This window comes from Chaetodon trifascialis, chromosome 12, assembly GCF_039877785.1.
Source record: "Chaetodon trifascialis isolate fChaTrf1 chromosome 12, fChaTrf1.hap1, whole genome shotgun sequence".
Classification (NCBI taxonomy): domain Eukaryota; kingdom Metazoa; phylum Chordata; class Actinopteri; order Chaetodontiformes; family Chaetodontidae; genus Chaetodon; species Chaetodon trifascialis.
In genome coordinates, this window is record NC_092067.1 from 12,805,667 (window position 1) to 12,822,855 (window position 17,189).

The 17,189-nt window shown below is 42.6% G+C and overlaps 3 protein-coding genes across 3 annotated transcripts in view; 2 read left to right on the plus strand and 1 right to left on the minus strand.

The window, feature by feature from the left end:
- Positions 1-17,189, plus strand: part of gpm6bb (glycoprotein M6Bb) — a 387,662-nt gene that overhangs the window by 288,017 nt on the left and 82,456 nt on the right. The gene's annotated exons all lie outside the window — the stretch shown is intronic.
- On the minus strand, positions 112-7,098 carry gpr143 (G protein-coupled receptor 143). Its single transcript, XM_070975927.1, has 9 exons — positions 6,757-7,098; positions 5,632-5,741; positions 5,242-5,336; positions 4,728-4,820; positions 4,352-4,461; positions 4,151-4,259; positions 2,527-2,644; positions 2,184-2,439; positions 112-748 (listed from the first exon to the last, which is right to left on the minus strand). Exons 1-9 carry the CDS (start codon positions 7,010-7,012, stop codon positions 645-647), a joined length of 1,251 nt encoding a protein of 416 aa, XP_070832028.1. The 5' UTR covers positions 7,013-7,098; the 3' UTR covers positions 112-644.
- Positions 11,256-16,327, plus strand: LOC139340590 (ankyrin repeat and SOCS box protein 9-like). Its single transcript, XM_070976500.1, has 8 exons — positions 11,256-11,381; positions 11,532-11,611; positions 11,800-11,907; positions 12,364-12,514; positions 12,775-12,909; positions 13,796-14,002; positions 14,109-14,295; positions 16,321-16,327. Exons 1-8 carry the CDS (start codon positions 11,297-11,299, stop codon positions 16,325-16,327), a joined length of 960 nt encoding a protein of 319 aa, XP_070832601.1. The 5' UTR covers positions 11,256-11,296.

Below are 17,189 nucleotides of genomic sequence, written 5' to 3' on the forward strand. Positions count from 1 at the left end.
GTGTCTTGAGTTGAGTGTTTTCTTTTCTCCGGAGTATTTTGTTTGAAATAGCTATGCAGCCCTTTGCAACCACTCAAAAGACATTAAGAAATGTTCACCAACAAAACCTTAAGAAATATTAGGTCATTTAATATAAAATGTGTGCAAAAATACAAGATGGACAGTCGGGAATACAGTAACTACAATACATTCTGCTTGGCTTTGGGAGCTTAATAGCAAGAGTGCTTATCACAAAACCTGTGCACATCTAGTTCAGTGAATTTAATGGGAGAAGTCTTTCCTCAAGCACGTAAGGCACTTTAAAAAGTCAGCCTGTGGGTTATTAATAAGAAAATGTCATGTTTGTTCTGTTGACTGACTGCTACAAGACACGCTGCAGCAGCTTTGGGACTGTTCAGCTGCTGTACAGTCGATGTAACACTACACCGTGCTGCAGACAGATTTAAAAAGCTTAGGAGGAAATAAAAGGCTTGGAATCAAGAATTAGACTTATTCCTGACATACCAACTAATGAAGTCTCATGACCAGTTAATATCTGAGAAACCTCACTGACACAGTAAACGCTAAGAGGAGACAATCTAAAACAAAAGAACAGTGTCACACAGGGGACGTGGTAGAGGGAGGCGGGTTGTTGATCACCCCAGCTAGTGCCTCACAGAGTTCTCCAAGGATTCTCCATCAGCGTCTACATCCTCATAGTCTCGTAGCTCGCTGGAAATGTGGATTTCAACTGTACTAGACTCTGAACCTAGCAAGACAAAATAGGGGTAGATTACTGGGTGTTACTGCACATGACACCTTCACAGCTCATCAAACTGCTTGTCTACTGAGATATTCATATATCGCTCCATCACAAATGTGTGCACTCATCCACAAATGTATTTTGGGAATTTTGGGAATATGTATCCTGACAATGTACAGAATTTTTAGAATCGAGGCACACTGAATGAAAAACAGAAGGCTATATGAATGAATAAAAACATAAATCCTTTAAAAGATTAGCTTTATTTCTAAAGACTTGTCATTTCAGAGACACTGAATGGTGACACAAAACACTTTTTACAGTATCCACATGGCGCACAAACACAACTACAAAAATTGTATAAAATGGTATAAAATGCTTTACAATAAAAATCATCCCAAAATACATTTTAAAGTATCTAAACAGGACTTTTTCAGGGAAGACATTTCTCATCATAGTTGGAAAATCACAGGTGTTACTATAATAATAATTATAATAATAATATTAATGATGGCTCTTTTTTTGATTCAAGCGTCCCAGTGAGCCATGACAGTAGTGAGCCAGCGTGCACAATGCCAGGACCCTGAAACAGAAGCAGCTAAATGGAATTCAGCCACTGTTCATTTAATCATGTACGCCAGTGCTTTTCCTACAGTGACATGTCAAAATGTCCTGCATGTAAAATCCCTGTCATCACTCAGTGTTACCAGAACGAAAGTATAAATATCTGTAAATTCACATCAGTGTTCAAACTACGCTCAGCACACACACAGCACAGCAAACTTCTGGGTTTTATCAGAATGTTAGGAGCAAGTCACTGCTCTCTGCATGTCATCTTAATGTAAATCAGTGATGACACTTTCTCTGTGTAACAACTTGGCACCTTTAACAGAATTTGCATACATTATGAGGTTGCACAGTAAACGAGCGTGTCGTGCCACGCTGGATTAAGAAGCACATGCAGCATGGTAGCCAAGCTGTTTTCATCTGTTCATTATTATTTTTAAAAAAGGGGAACTTTCTGTGCTATGTGGTTTCATGCTACCGTACTGTTCAGTGCACCATAGATCAAAGCTTCAGTTCTGCAGGGTGTTCCACGACACTGCATGCTTCACTGCTGCGTCGGCTACAACACTGCTTAAAAAGGTATTTTACCATTAAAAGTTCATCACAGAGAGTGTTTTTTGTTTTTTTTTTTTGCTGCTGACGTTAATTTAATCACAATGATAGAAACCTCTCCTCTGTGGATGAAGTCATGCCATAATGGTATCATCAAAAAAACAACAACATATACTTCAGATAAAAAGGGGGCATTCCAGCCGCCGTGGCATCATGAGACACCGTGTACCACACAGGATGCTGGTGAGCAGTGTGTCAGCTTTAAAGCTTCACCAGCCCTGATATACAGGTGAGGTGTTACTGCCACTGAAAGCCCAATTACCTTCTGAGAGGACACTGATGCCGTCGGAGTGCTGCTGTCCGTTGCCCATCATGTTCTTCTTGGCTTCCTGGACATGACTCTGGTAGAGCAGAGCCGTTCCCACAATGGGATTATGGCTTGCTGCGTTAGGCACTGAAGTAGAAACCGAGTCCCAGGCCAGCTCCCTCCTCCGCTGCAGGCTGAGGTCAACATCGAAGCCTGTCCAGCCGTGAAAGGCCAGGGTGTTGAGGAAAGCTTGCATGGGGTTCAGGATACCCTGAAAAGTAAAAATACAGAATAATTTAAGGTGTTATACACGGATAAAACAGTAGTTTCTTCACTGTGATGACGTTTTTTAACCCACCATGATAAACCATGTGATGAGGGCTGCATTTCTGATATTCCTGAAACTGCTGTCATTGATGTCAGTCTGCATCTCCAGGAAGAAGAGGAGGCTCTCATTGATGATGTTGGGGACCCAGCTAAAACATCAGTGGAAAACACCATTTGTCTCAGTAAGTCTTTAAACTTTTACTTATATAATCAAGAAAAGAAAAAAAAACCTACAGCTGTAAATTAATAAAAGTTTTCATCAAATGAATATGGAGCTAATATCCGTCTTAAATTATGCTCAAATAGCTGTGGAAAATAATGATTACTTGATGAGCACTAAGATGAGCACATGAATTTTCATTTGTTTGCCTGGTGAGAGTCATGTTACATCAAGAGACACCACAGCAAGACATCTCTGTTATAAATAATCTGTGACATACACATTTCGTTTTATGTGTGGTCCTTTAAAGACGTAGCACCACATTTTGGGAAATATGCTTATTAAAAAACCAAAGTGTAAAAACAGCATGTTGTGGTTTTACGGGAGCTTATGTGCCGCATCATTTCCTGGCTGGGTGCAGTAACTTCCTCTTCCCTTGTCACTGTGAGGATGCCAGGCAACCAGCAAACTAAGACGGCAGGAATTTACTGAGCCTGGCCAAGAAATAGTTTGGACCACAAAATGTTTTTGCATTCTTCATACAGATTAAACCAAAGTAATTAGTAGGCTTTAGAGGAACTGGCAGGTGGATTTCATTACCTTTGGACAGAGAAAGGCCATGTCCCTTGATTGCAGTCTTCATGCTAAGCTAAGCTAACCAGCTACTGGCTGCATCTTAATATTGACCGTACAGACACCAAAGCGTGTAATGGACCCACCAATCCACTAGAGGACAGTGTGTCAGTGTCATGTTGGACCAGTGTCCAACAGTGTTTTAAATGATACAGCTCAGCTCTTGTGCTTTGAAGATCCAGTCCATCAGGTGCTTGGACGGGGTGTGTGGATCTTCTGAGCTCAGGCGATGAACGTGTCTGCACAGCTGGTCTCAGCTGGTGCAGCACAGGCTGGATCCTCTTCATCTGTCTGTTCTTGCTCAGGAAGCTCTTTCCATTCCCAGGATTCAACCGTCCTCTGTTCTGACGGGGAAGGATCTCGGACTCACTTCCTCTAGGACGGTGGCTTTCTTGCCCCAGTTGTTGGAATCTCCCTGTGTCATGTCTAACCAGCCACTGAGCAGCTGTTTGACTATGTGGACTCCTTTCTCTGCTTTTCGACTTGACTGGGCATATAAAGGGCTTGAAGTCACAGGTTGAAAGTCATACTCTTCAGCAAACCTCTGGACCTTTTTGCAGCTGTAGCATGGTCCAATGGCATGGTAGACGATCTGGGGGATTCCATGTCTTGCAAAGATTGACTTCATGGCTCTGATCACACAGCTCACAACAGCTCCATTTACCTGCAATCACACTGTTCACTTGTCCTGCTCGGCTCTGACACGGTGGACTGGCAGGTCCATTACGTGCTTTGGAGTGACAACAAATACAGTCTATTTTCTCACCTAACTCTCACCTCGCAACAAAGCAAATAAGTATACTTCCCAAAATGTCAAACAATTCATTTAAGTTTATCCCTCTGATAAAAAATGGTAACATACCAAATAAAGAACACCAGCATTATTTTAAAGAAGCGTATTTTTATCTCATTGGCCAGCCGTCTCTCATTTTCTGTGTAGATTCCTTGTCGTCCTTTTAGTAAAGATGTCACTAGGTTGGAAGGACGAGAGAGGTGGTTATTTAAGCCCACGTGGATGTGTAACAGCCTTTGAAGTAGACAGGTTTGAGAGCAGGGAACTCACCTGCAGATATGGTCCGATTAAAGAAGACAGGATTCGCCACGAGGACGAGCAGCATTGGTGCGTACGTGGTGACATAGTGAGGGATAGCATGCTGGAGGCCTTGCTCGCAACTGCACAAAAAGGCAACAAAATTAGCATTGGAAATCAGATGTATTCAGTGCTGGACAGATGTGCTATCATGTGGGGACAGCACGGCCAATCAACAGGGACGTTCACTGTGACACAAATTTGTCGAGGTGTGGTTACACATATTTGGCAAATTATCTGTGGTCTTTTCTGATCACTTGACTATTCTTGCAGGAGTTCATCTCGTGATGAGACCAGCAAATGCTGAAAGGTGCTTGAAGGTGTGTCTAAGAACAACGAAGAGTCTTACTCGGAGATGGATGGATAGTAGAGCATGGCCACTCCTTCAACGCACAACAGCACAGCCAGACCCCACGTAATCATGTGGTAGAGGATAATGGTGCTGGTGGGGAGAGAAACAGGTCATGAGACTGAGCTCACAACACATGCCGCAGCTCTTTATCTTGAGGATGACTTTTTTTTTTTCCTTTGCAGGCAACAAATGTAGTACACATTGGGGGAGGGGAGCATACTGGCTGCCCATTGAAACACAAGATGTGTATTAAAGAGATCTGATATTTTATAGCAATGTCAGTCCACTTTCATCATAACAAACTTCAAACTGGTGTCACGCGGGGCTTGTAAATGGAGCACTGAATGAGAAAGCATCAAATCTTCAGCAGACAGTGAAGCAAAGTGAGAGGAGGATTTTTTTTTTTTTTTTTTTACACATTGACGGCTCAGTTTAAAGCTTCATCTTGTTTCTCTATGAGGAGATACTGAGGTGATAATGAGTTGTAGACGGAAGGCGAGGCTCAGAGCACCTGATTCCTGCAGATGTTTTCACCACCAGGAAGACGTCAACAGCATAACAAAAGGTCCACCAAAAAGAAGCACTGAAAAACAGCTGGATCCACATCTGTAACACACAAATTAGACACAATATTCTGATTCTGCAGGTCATAACTGTAGTAATTCTGATAGCAAGAAGTATTTAAGTAACTGTGCCTTCTTTTTGAGTTTTTTTGAGTCGACTGCGCACATGCTTGTTCATCAGGCACATAAACGAATCATCACATTTATCCATGGAATCTGGATTTTTCAGCATCACGCATGACCATATCGTCCCTCTCTTGTCCCTATCTGTCAAATTCAACGCTCGCACGAAACCTTAACTGAACTGGTGTCTCTTTGTCGAAGAGAGTGGTACATACCGCGCTGCCGACACAGAAGACCTCTGGCCAGACATCAGTGCTGTTGGCCACCGAGATGTGGTCAATGATGTTTGGCAGGCCCAGCCACACTGATGACCTTACGATGATACCTGGGAGAGCAAAACAACACATGGTCTCCAATTGTAACTGTTGAGAAAATTAGAGTCCTGCTTTGCCAGCAAGAGGAGGGGAACAAACAGAAGAGAGAAAATGAACAGAGGATGTGAAACTGAAGTTCTTCTTTAATTAGGTATTATTAAGTACATTTATTAATTAGATTCAGCCACGGAATCCTTTTAATAGCAGCTTTATATCATGGAAATATGAACTGCCTCCAGGTGTGTTTTATAAGGGTGTTTCCACTTCCTTAGACTTCACCGTGGAATGGAAAAAGGGGAGCTCTCCCACAATCTTAATGTGATGCAGACTGCACGCCGTTGTGTACTTTATTGGAAATTGCGCTTCGAGCTGTTCCTTTGCAGCGGTGAGTGAATCTCGCTGGGCACTAAGCACGCGGGCAAACATGACCTCATCTGCCTTCACCAAGTGCAGAGGCAATGCCACGAATGGACAGTTCAAGCGTGCCATGCAGAGCAACAGTGTGGATGTGTAACTATTGCTTTAAGAACAATGCTGCATTCAAATCAACATATGCCAACAGAAAAAAAAAAAGTTTGCAGTTGTTGTTATGAGTCATTTCATTCCTCACATGAGAGGATCGTGATTCATGCTTTTCTTTTATAAGTGAAACTCTTTAACAGGCGTCATCTACTCTGCACAAACTTGATCTGAGCTGTGATTTTTAAGTTTGTAATCCAGATTTGTGGCATTTTTGCTGAGTGAAATTGTTGCAAATGCTCACGCGAGAAAAATCTATAAAGAAACATTTTATTTCTTTCTTTCTCGGCAGATAAATCCCGTTTTTCATAGTAATCAGTGTTTTATAAGTACAGGTAAGGCAGGTCAGATAAGCAAATGTGGTGCAACAAAAGGGTTAAAAACAAAATATTTGCGTGCGTAATTGGATCCAGCAAGCGATACCACCTTGTGAAAAACTACTCGCCCTTTTCTTTGTCTGAGCTGTAATAAAAAAAAGGAGGCCTATGCCAGCAGTGTGTTCTTTACCTGCACACCCCAGTATGTCACACACACTGATGATGAACAATATCCGGGAGGAAGACGCGGGCCTTGGCAGCGGATACTGTCCGAGTCTTCTGTATCCTTTGCGCTTCGGAAGAAGTTGTAAAACAGCAAATAAAAGGCTGAGAGCCGCGCTTCCCAGACTCAACGCCCCGAACAGGACGGGCTGAAAGGTGACCACAAACTCGGTCGCTGCGTCTCGGTTCGGGCAACAGAAGGTCTCCAGTCGGGGGGATGCCATGACGCACTGGAGGAGACGGACAGGAGAGGAGGGAGGCAGAGGGAGACAAAGACGTGCGCTACGGTGTCAGGAGAAAGAAGAAAAAGACAGAAGAAAAGGAGAGGAAATGATTGGGTACATGACCCAAGTCTCTGAGAAATCACGGGGTTGAATCATCATGTGCTTCCATTTAATCCCTGCAGTTGTAGCTTAACTGTGCCACAATGCAAGAGAGCCGACAAAGGACTGTTGTGTGATAGAATGTGGTTGGTTTGGTCTGGTGAGTTCAGCAGCTACTGTATGTTGATTCCTTAATTCATGCGCACTATTTTGCTGCTCTTGGCCTGTACAGGATTAAAATACACTCAAATCAGAATTATAATAGGGAATTTTGATGTGATATAAGTTATTTTTCCACTGAGGGAAAATTATTGGGCTAATGCAAGCACTGCTGATTGATTACAACCCATTAAGATACACACAGGAGGTCAATAGGACAACCTCAGATGGACGCCACTGACCTATAAACAAATCACAATAACAATAACAGCATGAAATAAAAAGAGAACACATCTTGGATATACAGTACTGTGCAAATGTTCAAGGCAGGTGTGAAAAGATGCTGTGAACTAAGAATGCTTTCAAAATATAAATAGCAATTGTTTATTTTCTATCATTTTACAAAATGCAAAGTGAGCGAAGAAAAGAAAAGAAACTCTAAGTCAAATCAATATTTGGTGTTACTGCCCTTTGCCTTCAAACCACCAGGTGTATGACCAACCAGTTATTCAAACAGGTGCTAATGACCACCAGTTTCACATGTAGGTCTCTAACAAAGACCACACCACAAAGATACAGATTTACAGTCGTTCAATATGTCTTGAGGTGAAGGAGAGCACGGATGATGAAGAAGGATGCACTAGTATGTGGGGATGAAAGGAGGGATGAAAGAATGAGGGTCGAGGGGTGAAGGGATGAGGAATGGTAGGATGAGGGGTGAGGTTGAAGTGCGTGAAAGGGGAAGGAAGGAGGGGACGAAAGAATGGATGGTGGACTCTGGGTTTTGGATGTACGGGGGCGATGTTAGATTGGTGCTGGCTGCTGGTTTGTTGATGAGAGGACACCGGGGAAGGTGGAGACTCAGGGTGGGGCAGCTGTCTCTTCTGATGTTAAGCTGTTAAGCCCCAAAGGAACTCGAGATGAGAGCTGCACATGGACATTTCCGATGTCTCCGATTGTTACAGATATACGCGAGGTATGAAGGTGAAGACCAGCGGCCGAGAATTATATGATGTGGTTTGGAATTCCCTGTTGGGCCACACCGACGAGTGACCTGAGTACAGTTTGGGTGATTAAGAACCGCCTTCAGCGTAAAGAAGAACAAGAAGTCCTGGAAGTGATGGAATGGCCCCAACAGAGGCCTGATTTCAACATCATGGAGTCTGTCTGGGATTACACTTTTGAAAGCTTTCTTAGTTTACAGCATTTTTTTCCACACCTGCCTAAAACTTTTGCACAGTTACTGTTCGACTTTGCAAGTGCAGACACTGCTCTACTTCAACAGCATCAATCGATGAATCAAAAACGTATTCTTCATTAAAAAAAACACAGCATGCGTCATATATTCAAAGTAGAAATGAGTCAAAAAAAGCACGCTTAAACAATAAAGGAATAAATCAACGGAGACCAAACTCATCAGCAGCAGCACCCACATGATAACCTTGGAGGCAGATGCAGTGACCACTGAATGCTCTCTGTCTAGCACTTGTGCTATTCGTGGGTCATGCTTTAGTGATAACAGAATTGGACTCATGTGTAGTATTTCATGCGGATTGTAGCATAAAAGATCACATGTTCTGCATTGATAAGCAGAACAAACAAGTCAGATAAGTCGGTTCAAAAAGATGTCAAAGACTGACTGTTCAACTGACTCGGAGTTTTAGTCCACCATGCAAAGTTTTTAGTGCCGGTCATAGAAAATAATTGATTTGCACATGAAAATGAAATCTAATTTTGATACAGAAGGATCGATCGTGTCCAGCAGTCTCTTTGTTGAGGCAGTCATGAAAAGGTCCAACCTATGAGACAAAGAATTAGAAAGTAAATGCACAAAAAGAAATGGGAATCCATCCAGAGTAAAGCAGGCTCAGTCCCATAATTAGATTCATGATAAGAAGGTTGACATTTGGTGCACTTTGCTTGCATATGTTAGCTGAATCTTGCACCAGGATTAAAAGCCAATACTTAAAATAATTCCCCCTCTCAGTATGCATGCAGCAGACGTTCGCCACGTCCAGATACAGGAGAGGTCACGGCAGCTGCTGGATCTGCCAGCTTGGACAGAGATCTGAGGAAACGGGTGGACATTTGAAGCAGATTTATTTGGGAAACAAAGCATCAAGGGCTTTCATTATTCAGTACTACAGAGAGGGCATTCATTGAGTTTGTACAATGGCATTCTAATCCATATGCACCTTCTCTGACGAGGCACAAAGTCAATTGTATGGCAAGCTTGTAGCCTGCTGCCAGCGATTAACAGCGCCCTGAGGAATACAGTTAATACTGACTTGCTGTTAAAACGTCTGCTCTCTGTTGCTGCCCTCTGCCGGTCTGCACGCAGTGTGTCTGTAGCTCTCAAAACACAACAGACTGCTACTGTTCATCTGGGGATAGCTGTGTGTGAAAAGGTTGAGCTCATACCATTACATCAAATCAGTAATCGCAGAGGTACATCTCATGACACAGCTGCTAGCTTCAAGTCAAACCGGATTTATTTCATCATCTGGATGCAGATGTCAGTCAGAGGTGAGGTTCAGTCTTTTACTCAAAGACACTGAGGCTGAGCATGTTTGGGCGTTGAACCCTGATTTTTGACTCACAGGAGGGTCAGCCCTGATTATTAGGCCACATGTTCACATTCTGTTAAGTTTAGAAAATAAGTGGATTTTCCTTTTTTTTACAAAGCAAGCTGTGAAATCCTTTAATTAAGATCACATTTAACTACATGGAATTAAGAGAAATGTCATTCTCCTGTCACAAAGGCTCGATTTATTGAACAGCATTTCACAGCAAACTGCATTTTGCATCAAATATGCAATGTGACGGTAATAACAAGATGTAGTGGTGATAAAGACAAAGATGATCCCCTGCAGACAAATTGAAATAGATAATTATTTGTACAAGACACTAAGAGGGATCGAAATATTATTTGCGTGCAAAACTATAAAGGTGCAACACAACAACTATAAAGGTACAAGACAACAATAAAGATAAAATGGCACAAGTGTCAGAAAGAAAGTCAGAAATTCTGAATATATGAATATTTGTATGTCTCACAACTTTAACCACGCGATATGAGACACACTGCCTCCTTCTTTACTGAAAAGAGGTTTCAGCTGGGTCCAAACTAGCAGTCATGTCACAAAATCATCTAGAAACAAAGTCAGGTTTAAGGTGAGCGCAGATGAATGTGAAAACAGCCTTCTGGTGTCAAACTCTGCGCAAACGTCACTCTGCATAATGAAGGTCAAACATCCGCGTGAGGCAACATTAAGCAAAACACATTTCTGAGCGACGGGTGGGACTTTAAATATCTCTAAGCAGAAAATGCAACGTGTCTGCAGCGACAGCCACGTCAATGTCATCGCTGAGGCGCATAAAAGAAGCTGACTTTGTCAAGAGATTGAAAGCATCACAACTGCTTTTTTATAAAATGAGTTTTTCAGGAAACTCTCGCCAAGGACATAAAATTGAAAAAACACCTAAGAAGGGTTTATCGATGGAAAAAAAGTTCTGCTGTGTTGTTCTGAATCAGGCGCAAAGGGAAAGAATATAAACAGATGTTACATCTTTATGGCTTATTAATTCAAACCAATCATTACATAATGCGTTCACAATGCACCAGAACTTTACATGTAGACTCATTTCCCTTCATTTTACCCACCCTTAACACCACCCATCTCCTGCTGGAGAGGATGGGTGTGGATGTACAGTGTCAAATTACACACAAAATTACAGACCTGTTCAACAGGCCCCTCTCCCGCTCCCTCCCTCTGCACCTTCATTGGTCGAGAGCCACCCGCTACATTCAACCAGCCTGTTTTCCTGCATGGCAAATGCTTTGTCTGAGAGGAAATGACATCACAGCAAACAGACTTGCAACAAATATGCTGACGGCAGATGAGGAAGAAACGCCTTTCAGATGGGTTTCGACTTTAGTTGGACAAAGTTAAGCTTTTTATTTAAAAAACTATGAGGCAAAACAAGCAGGCCCTCACATAGCCTCTGCAGCGGTCACTGTGAAGTATGGCTGCTGAACCCGGAGAGACTCTGCAAGACTCCACATGTCAAAGTGGGACTGTTGTTTTTTTCTCAAACCCTTTGATGAGTGGTGAGTAGCTGCTGGCAGGGCATGCGCACACTGCAGCTGGAACACATTCACTGCTTTCAAGTTTCACCATGTCGCTTGAATGCATATTTCTATCATTTGAAAAGTGCGATAAGTTGTGAGTGGCTGCTGTTTTTCAATGTCTGTACCTAGATGTTGAATCAGACTGGTCTCCAATTCATGATGCTGCATTCAACGGACGTGTCTTCACTCTGCAAAGACTCATTGCACAGGTAAACTTATTATAATGCATCAACGAAAGATTTTTCTGTCTGAAAATCATCATGTGTGGAGAAAAAAAAAAGTTCTTTGCTGAAATATGAAATATTTCATAATCAAACATCATATAAACCATCAACGTTTTGTTGTTGGTACTTTATGTTGGAGCATCTTCAGTATCTCACTTGTGTATTGTTCACAGGGTGCAGGTGTAAATCTGAGCACTCTGGATCAGGTTTCTCCCCTCCATGGAGCGTGTATGCAAGGCCATGTGGCTTGTGCAAAGCTTCTGATGGAAAATGGGGCAAATGTCAGTAAGGCTTCTGTCTGGTTACACTTATTTTGGTGAATATAACTAAATTCAAGATGATCCAAGACAGTATGTTTGTGAAATTCCTACATCCTGCTCTAGTCTAGTCAGGAGGCAAGCAAATCAATTACTGCTGGGTTTAACATTGTGCTGCTGCTGCTGTGTGTGAGTAAGAGATTAACCAAACACGCTATAAGCGAGCATGCAGACACGTGCATGCATGACAACACATTAACAAACATAAATCTTTAAATGCAAAGTCTGACTTGTCAAAGCGTCACAGTGCACCGCAGTAAAGGCTCATAACATCTCATCGCTGCTTCTTATTTGTTACATTAAATTAGTAATGCTCACATGATGCACTCACTATAAAAATATCACTGCTTTGCCTGATTTGATCATTATTCTGACTTTCAATCGAATGATTTTTGTCAAAAATAAACCTACCCATGTCAGGTAAACAGTTCGACAGTGAATGGACAAACTCCCCTGTCAGAAGCTTGCGCCCGGGGCCATGTGACCTGCGTATCGCTGCTCCTGCAGCACGGAGCAACTCCCTCAGGGACCAGTCAGACCAACTCTCCAATCCACAGGGCTGCAGCAAAAGGTTAGAGGTCGCATACCTCTGCATACGCACGGGTAATCTATGCTGAACCAGTGTAGCCAGTCACTGCAAAATGCACAAAGAGTGCCAAAACATCAGAAAAGCACATCAGAGAAATGTATAATGTATTAAAACACAGTCTGTGTTGTTGAAGCCTACAAAGTAAAACGATGCATATTCTTTGCCAAGCGCAAGCACATTTCAAAGCACATCCTTTCAAATGCATCACTTCTCATTGTGATGATTCTGGCAACTCTGTCTAGGTCACGCAGAGTGCATCGAGCCTCTTGTTCAGCAGGGCGCAGATGTGGATCAGTACATCGACCAATCAGGTTTCCCTCTCCACATTGCCTGCTCCAATCAGCATCTGAGTACTGTGAGGAAACTGCTTCAGCTCGGTAAGAATAACTAGTGTTAGTGTTTTAGGTTGGGGGGGGGGGGGACTTTAACTAATGAAGGTTTGTTCACATGGCGTCAAACTGACCTTAGTAACAAAGCACCAGTAGTAGAAAAAGTACTCAGGTCATTTATTTGTATGTTGTTTATTGTTTATTTGTACCCTTACGCAAAAGTCCTGCTGTCAAATTTTTATTGAAGTAAAAGAACAAAAAATGTTTCCAGCAAAATACTTAAAAGTACCAGAAGTAAACATACACATTGTGCACAATGGCCCCTTTTTTGAGTATTTTATTATTATACATATATCGTAGTACTAGAGATTTTTTGTTGATGCAATAATGTGTAAGCAGTAACTTCATACTGAGTAATCTAATACTACATTAATAACTGTTTGGTGATTTAACAAAAACACATAGACTGCATTATGAGTACTTTTATTTACTTTATGTAAATTGTGCTGAAAATATTCACATACGTTTACTTTGGTGACATTTCCAATTCATGACTTTTACTTGTAATGGAGTATTTTTATGTTGCAGTATTGTTACTTTTACTTTAAGATCTGAACACTTCCTCCACCACTGCAGAAGCATCACATGTAATTTGCTGATCACCTGTTTTGTATGTAAGCATATGTGGAATGAAAAGTATGAAAGTACTACAAAATTATGCTTAAAATAGCAGTGGGCTCGCTTATTCATGCCTTCAGTAAATGCAGTCTAGCTAAGAAATGGCCCAAAAGTCTTTTATGTGAGCAATAAAGAGGATAAATGATGCTCTGCTGCTGAAGACAAGCATTAACTGAGCTGTCAGAGACTGTCCTCGTGCACCAGTTAGGCTCTGTAATCTGAGGCTCATACCTCATTAGTCTCTGCTCTCCTTCAGGTGCTAGTGTGAACAGCAGTGTGTCCAGTGACAGTGTGTGTGGTGACTCGCCGCTGCACATCGCTGCTCGTCTGTGCAGCCCTGACTTGGTGTCCATCCTGCTTGACCACGGGGCCAATTGCTCCCTCAGGAACTCTGAGGGCAAACGTCCACTGGACCTCGCACCTCCCAACAGCCTGGTGGAGACGCTGCTGAGACAAGCAGGAGGTACTCAAGCCAAAGCATCCAAGTAGCCTGACTGTGGGGATTCTCATGACATTAATCAAAACATCTCTCTATCACGGCTCCCGCCTCTCCCATGATGCCTGTCCAGGAGTGCCTCCTCTCATGCAGTTGTGCCGCCTGCACATCAGGAAATCTGCAGGCAAGCAGAGGCTGGGTGGGATTCACGACCTCCACCTTCCCACAGAGGTGAAGAAGTATCTTCTCTACCAATCAGACCCAGAGGGCGAGCGAATGCGCTCAGTAACTCAGACTTTCATTAAGCATTTCACTTCTCGGTCAGCAGGGGGCGCACTTGCACAATCTTGGTAGTGATAAGACCTCATCATGGCTCATGATGGTGAGTAATTAATTGTAATTGTTTGTGAAAGTCCTCTGTAAGCTGATTCTCAAAATCAGTCTGGTCTTGGAGCAAGTTTCTGTCATTAAACATTCATTAACAATTAACAAGAAGTCATTATTAAAAGAATAAAATGTTACAGAAGGGATGTTAAATACAGAAACATTGAAATAACAGTGTTTTTTTTTAACACAAAGCTCCACCTTTAGATAACCCGCGATGATGATGATGATGATGATGATGATGATGATGATGATGATGATGATGATGATGATTATTATTATTTTTGATGCCGCTGTATTGAGATTTTTTTGTTTTAGAGCTTCAGTACATTAAAACGTACTTTCAAACCAAATCTTCATGCCGTTGCCGCAGAGCGCCTGGAGATGATTTAGTGTCTTTGATCTTTGCAGTTCACACAGTAATATTTGTCCAAAAGGGAGAAGAAAAAAAATGTTTCCAGATCAGCTGATGACACAGATAAGCCAGCTCCAGTTTAGCCATTACAAAGAGTCCCTGACAGTGAAAACAAGCTGAAAACATATCAGCAGAGGGGCTGGATTACCCTGACTTGATCAATTACACAAATGTGTTTTTTTTTTACACTATAACTCCTCTGACTACATGACACACAATTTCTTGATTATTCCAAATTAAAGCCCTCAGATAATTCAGACGGGATGGGAAATAGATGAGAGGGGGCTTTGTGTTTTATCTGTCATATGTGCCTGAGCGGCTGCTACATTTTCCAGTGATTTCAAGCATGGTCTAGAGTCTAGATAAGCAGCATCTGAGTCAGCATCGAGTGCACACAAACCACCAGAGAGTTGAGCCACTGAGAATGTGTTCCTTTTGATTGAAAAGCAACAAAGAAGCATTATTAAATACTGACATGCATCATTATATAATTTCCCTGCAGATATGTACGTATGTATGGTGTGAGGAGACATGCCTGTAAAGTTGTCCTGTTTTTGAACTCACCATTTAAACAAGGACTCTAACGCTGTTTGTGCTTATACACAGGGCGTGTTGAGAGACTATGCACAGTACCAGAATCACCAAAAGTTAATTAACGGAATAAATTGCCTTCTTAATACATTTGAGGCCATCAGTTGTGCTGTGCTGCAGTAAATAGTCCTATCCGACTACTGTAGTAATCCATATTATGGCAAGAATTGCTGAATCGCAAAAACCATCAAACACCCTGATGAAACTGGCTCTCATGAGGAGCAGCCCAGGAAAAAACAGACCAAGTTCATTCCAGTTAGCGACCTCAGATATCACCTATTAACAACACCTCAGATTAAAGCCCATATAAATGGTTCACAGTGTTCAAGAAGCAGACACATCTGGGAGGAGACTGGGTGAATCAGGCCTTCATGGTCAAGCTGCTGAAGAGAAACCGCAAATGAGGGCGAAAAACAACAAGAAGGGAGCTGTTTGTGCCGAGAAACACAGGGTACGCGTTGGACCAGTGGAAATCTGTACTTTGGTCTGACGAGGGTCTATGTGAGAGACAAAGTGAACGGATGCTATCTGCATGTCTGCCTTATTACTTATCATAATAACCTGAGAGAAGGCACTGCAGCATAGATGGAGCAGTTATCTATACATCTTTATTCCCGTTCACTCAGTGACAGAAACCAAAAATTCATGTCTTATTTAGGTCACTGAGTTCTTTCCATTGCCCTAATCTAGTGTTTACGATGTGCCGGCTGATTTCATGGTAATCATCTGTTTATCCACCGCCTGAAGCGGCAACATGCAATGCAAAATAGATCCATCGCTTCTTCTTGATTCTCTCAATAGTTTTCTCCACACAAGCCGCATAAATGGAGTGTGAGCGAGGCGTCTTCAGCGATGTTTCCAAAGCTCCTCGCAGTCTGTCAGCTGTCACCGTCCTCACTCAAAGCTCTCCAAGGGCTCACTGACCTCTGACCTGTGTTTGTGTCTGTGCATACAGCCAATAAGTGGGGCTGACAGACCCCAGGAGGGGCAGCAGAAAACAGGTTTCAGATAGATAGAAAGGCAGGAGAAGCAGTAGAGACTGAGCGTATTATAAGCTTTGATTTCAATGGGTTACTTGCAGAGATGATGAAAAAGGCAGTGTGTGGCGCCGTACTTCAGCATCAACATCCTCTCCATGGTGACAAGAGCAACAGTTGCTCAGCTCACCCACACCATTATTACATGCAGCACTCATTAATCCCGCCGTCCCAATTTGCCACTTGCCGCACATTGAACCGGGTTTCGATTGAACTGTGTTTAATGTTAAATCAATACTGTGGAGGACGCGCTCACACACAGCATCCACTGCCTGTAATGAGTGAAATATAGACGATCTGGTGAGACGTGTCTGTCTGGTAATCAGTGTCGAATGACCGCCCAAATAATGTTCCACGACCACAGCCATGTTGACGTCACTGGTGGCGCTGGTGCGTTGTGCTCAGCGCACCGCAGAGCACCTGAACGACTTCCCCGCTTCAGTCAGGTACTGTGCGCCACTTAGATGCTCTTAAAATCAACCCACCTATGTGTGATACCAAAGCTTTTACTTTTATTCTCAAGAGGCAATCGCTCCATTAACCCCCATCCCTTTTCTTTAGTGCATTAGGCACTTTCCACCCAAAACGGCGCAAAGTGGAAACGCGTAATGCAAGTTTTACACCCAGCGCACACGCTCGCTCAAAACCTTCCACAAACAGCTATTAATGGAGAGGCTTTTCAACGCAGGTGGAGCTATATGAAGGGTTACGGCGAAAATGGAGCGAGTTGCAAGATGAGCAACACAATGCAATCTGCAGGGAATAAACATTTTGTGGCGACCAAAAC

What these genes read in the sequence shown, in the direction of transcription:
- gpr143 (XM_070975927.1), bottom strand. Translation starts at nt 7,012, where the DNA reads ATGGCATCCCCCCGACTGGAGACCTTCTGTTGCCCGAACCGAGACGCA. An exon ending in TCTTCTGTGTCGGCAGCGCG is followed by an intron (nt 5,337 to 5,631) that starts GTATGTACCACT and finishes TGTGTGTTACAG; the next exon opens with ATGTGGATCCAGCTGTTTTT. An exon ending in TAATCGGACCATATCTGCAG is followed by an intron (nt 4,260 to 4,351) that starts GTGAGTTCCCTG and finishes CTTCCAACCTAG; the next exon opens with TGACATCTTTACTAAAAGGA.
- LOC139340590 (XM_070976500.1), top strand. Translation starts at nt 11,297, where the DNA reads ATGGCTGCTGAACCCGGAGAGACTCTGCAAGACTCCACATGTCAAAGT. An exon ending in CTCAAACCCTTTGATGAGTG is followed by an intron (nt 11,382 to 11,531) that starts GTGAGTAGCTGC and finishes GTCTGTACCTAG; the next exon opens with ATGTTGAATCAGACTGGTCT. An exon ending in GCTGCTGAGACAAGCAGGAG is followed by an intron (nt 14,003 to 14,108) that starts GTACTCAAGCCA and finishes ATGCCTGTCCAG; the next exon opens with GAGTGCCTCCTCTCATGCAG.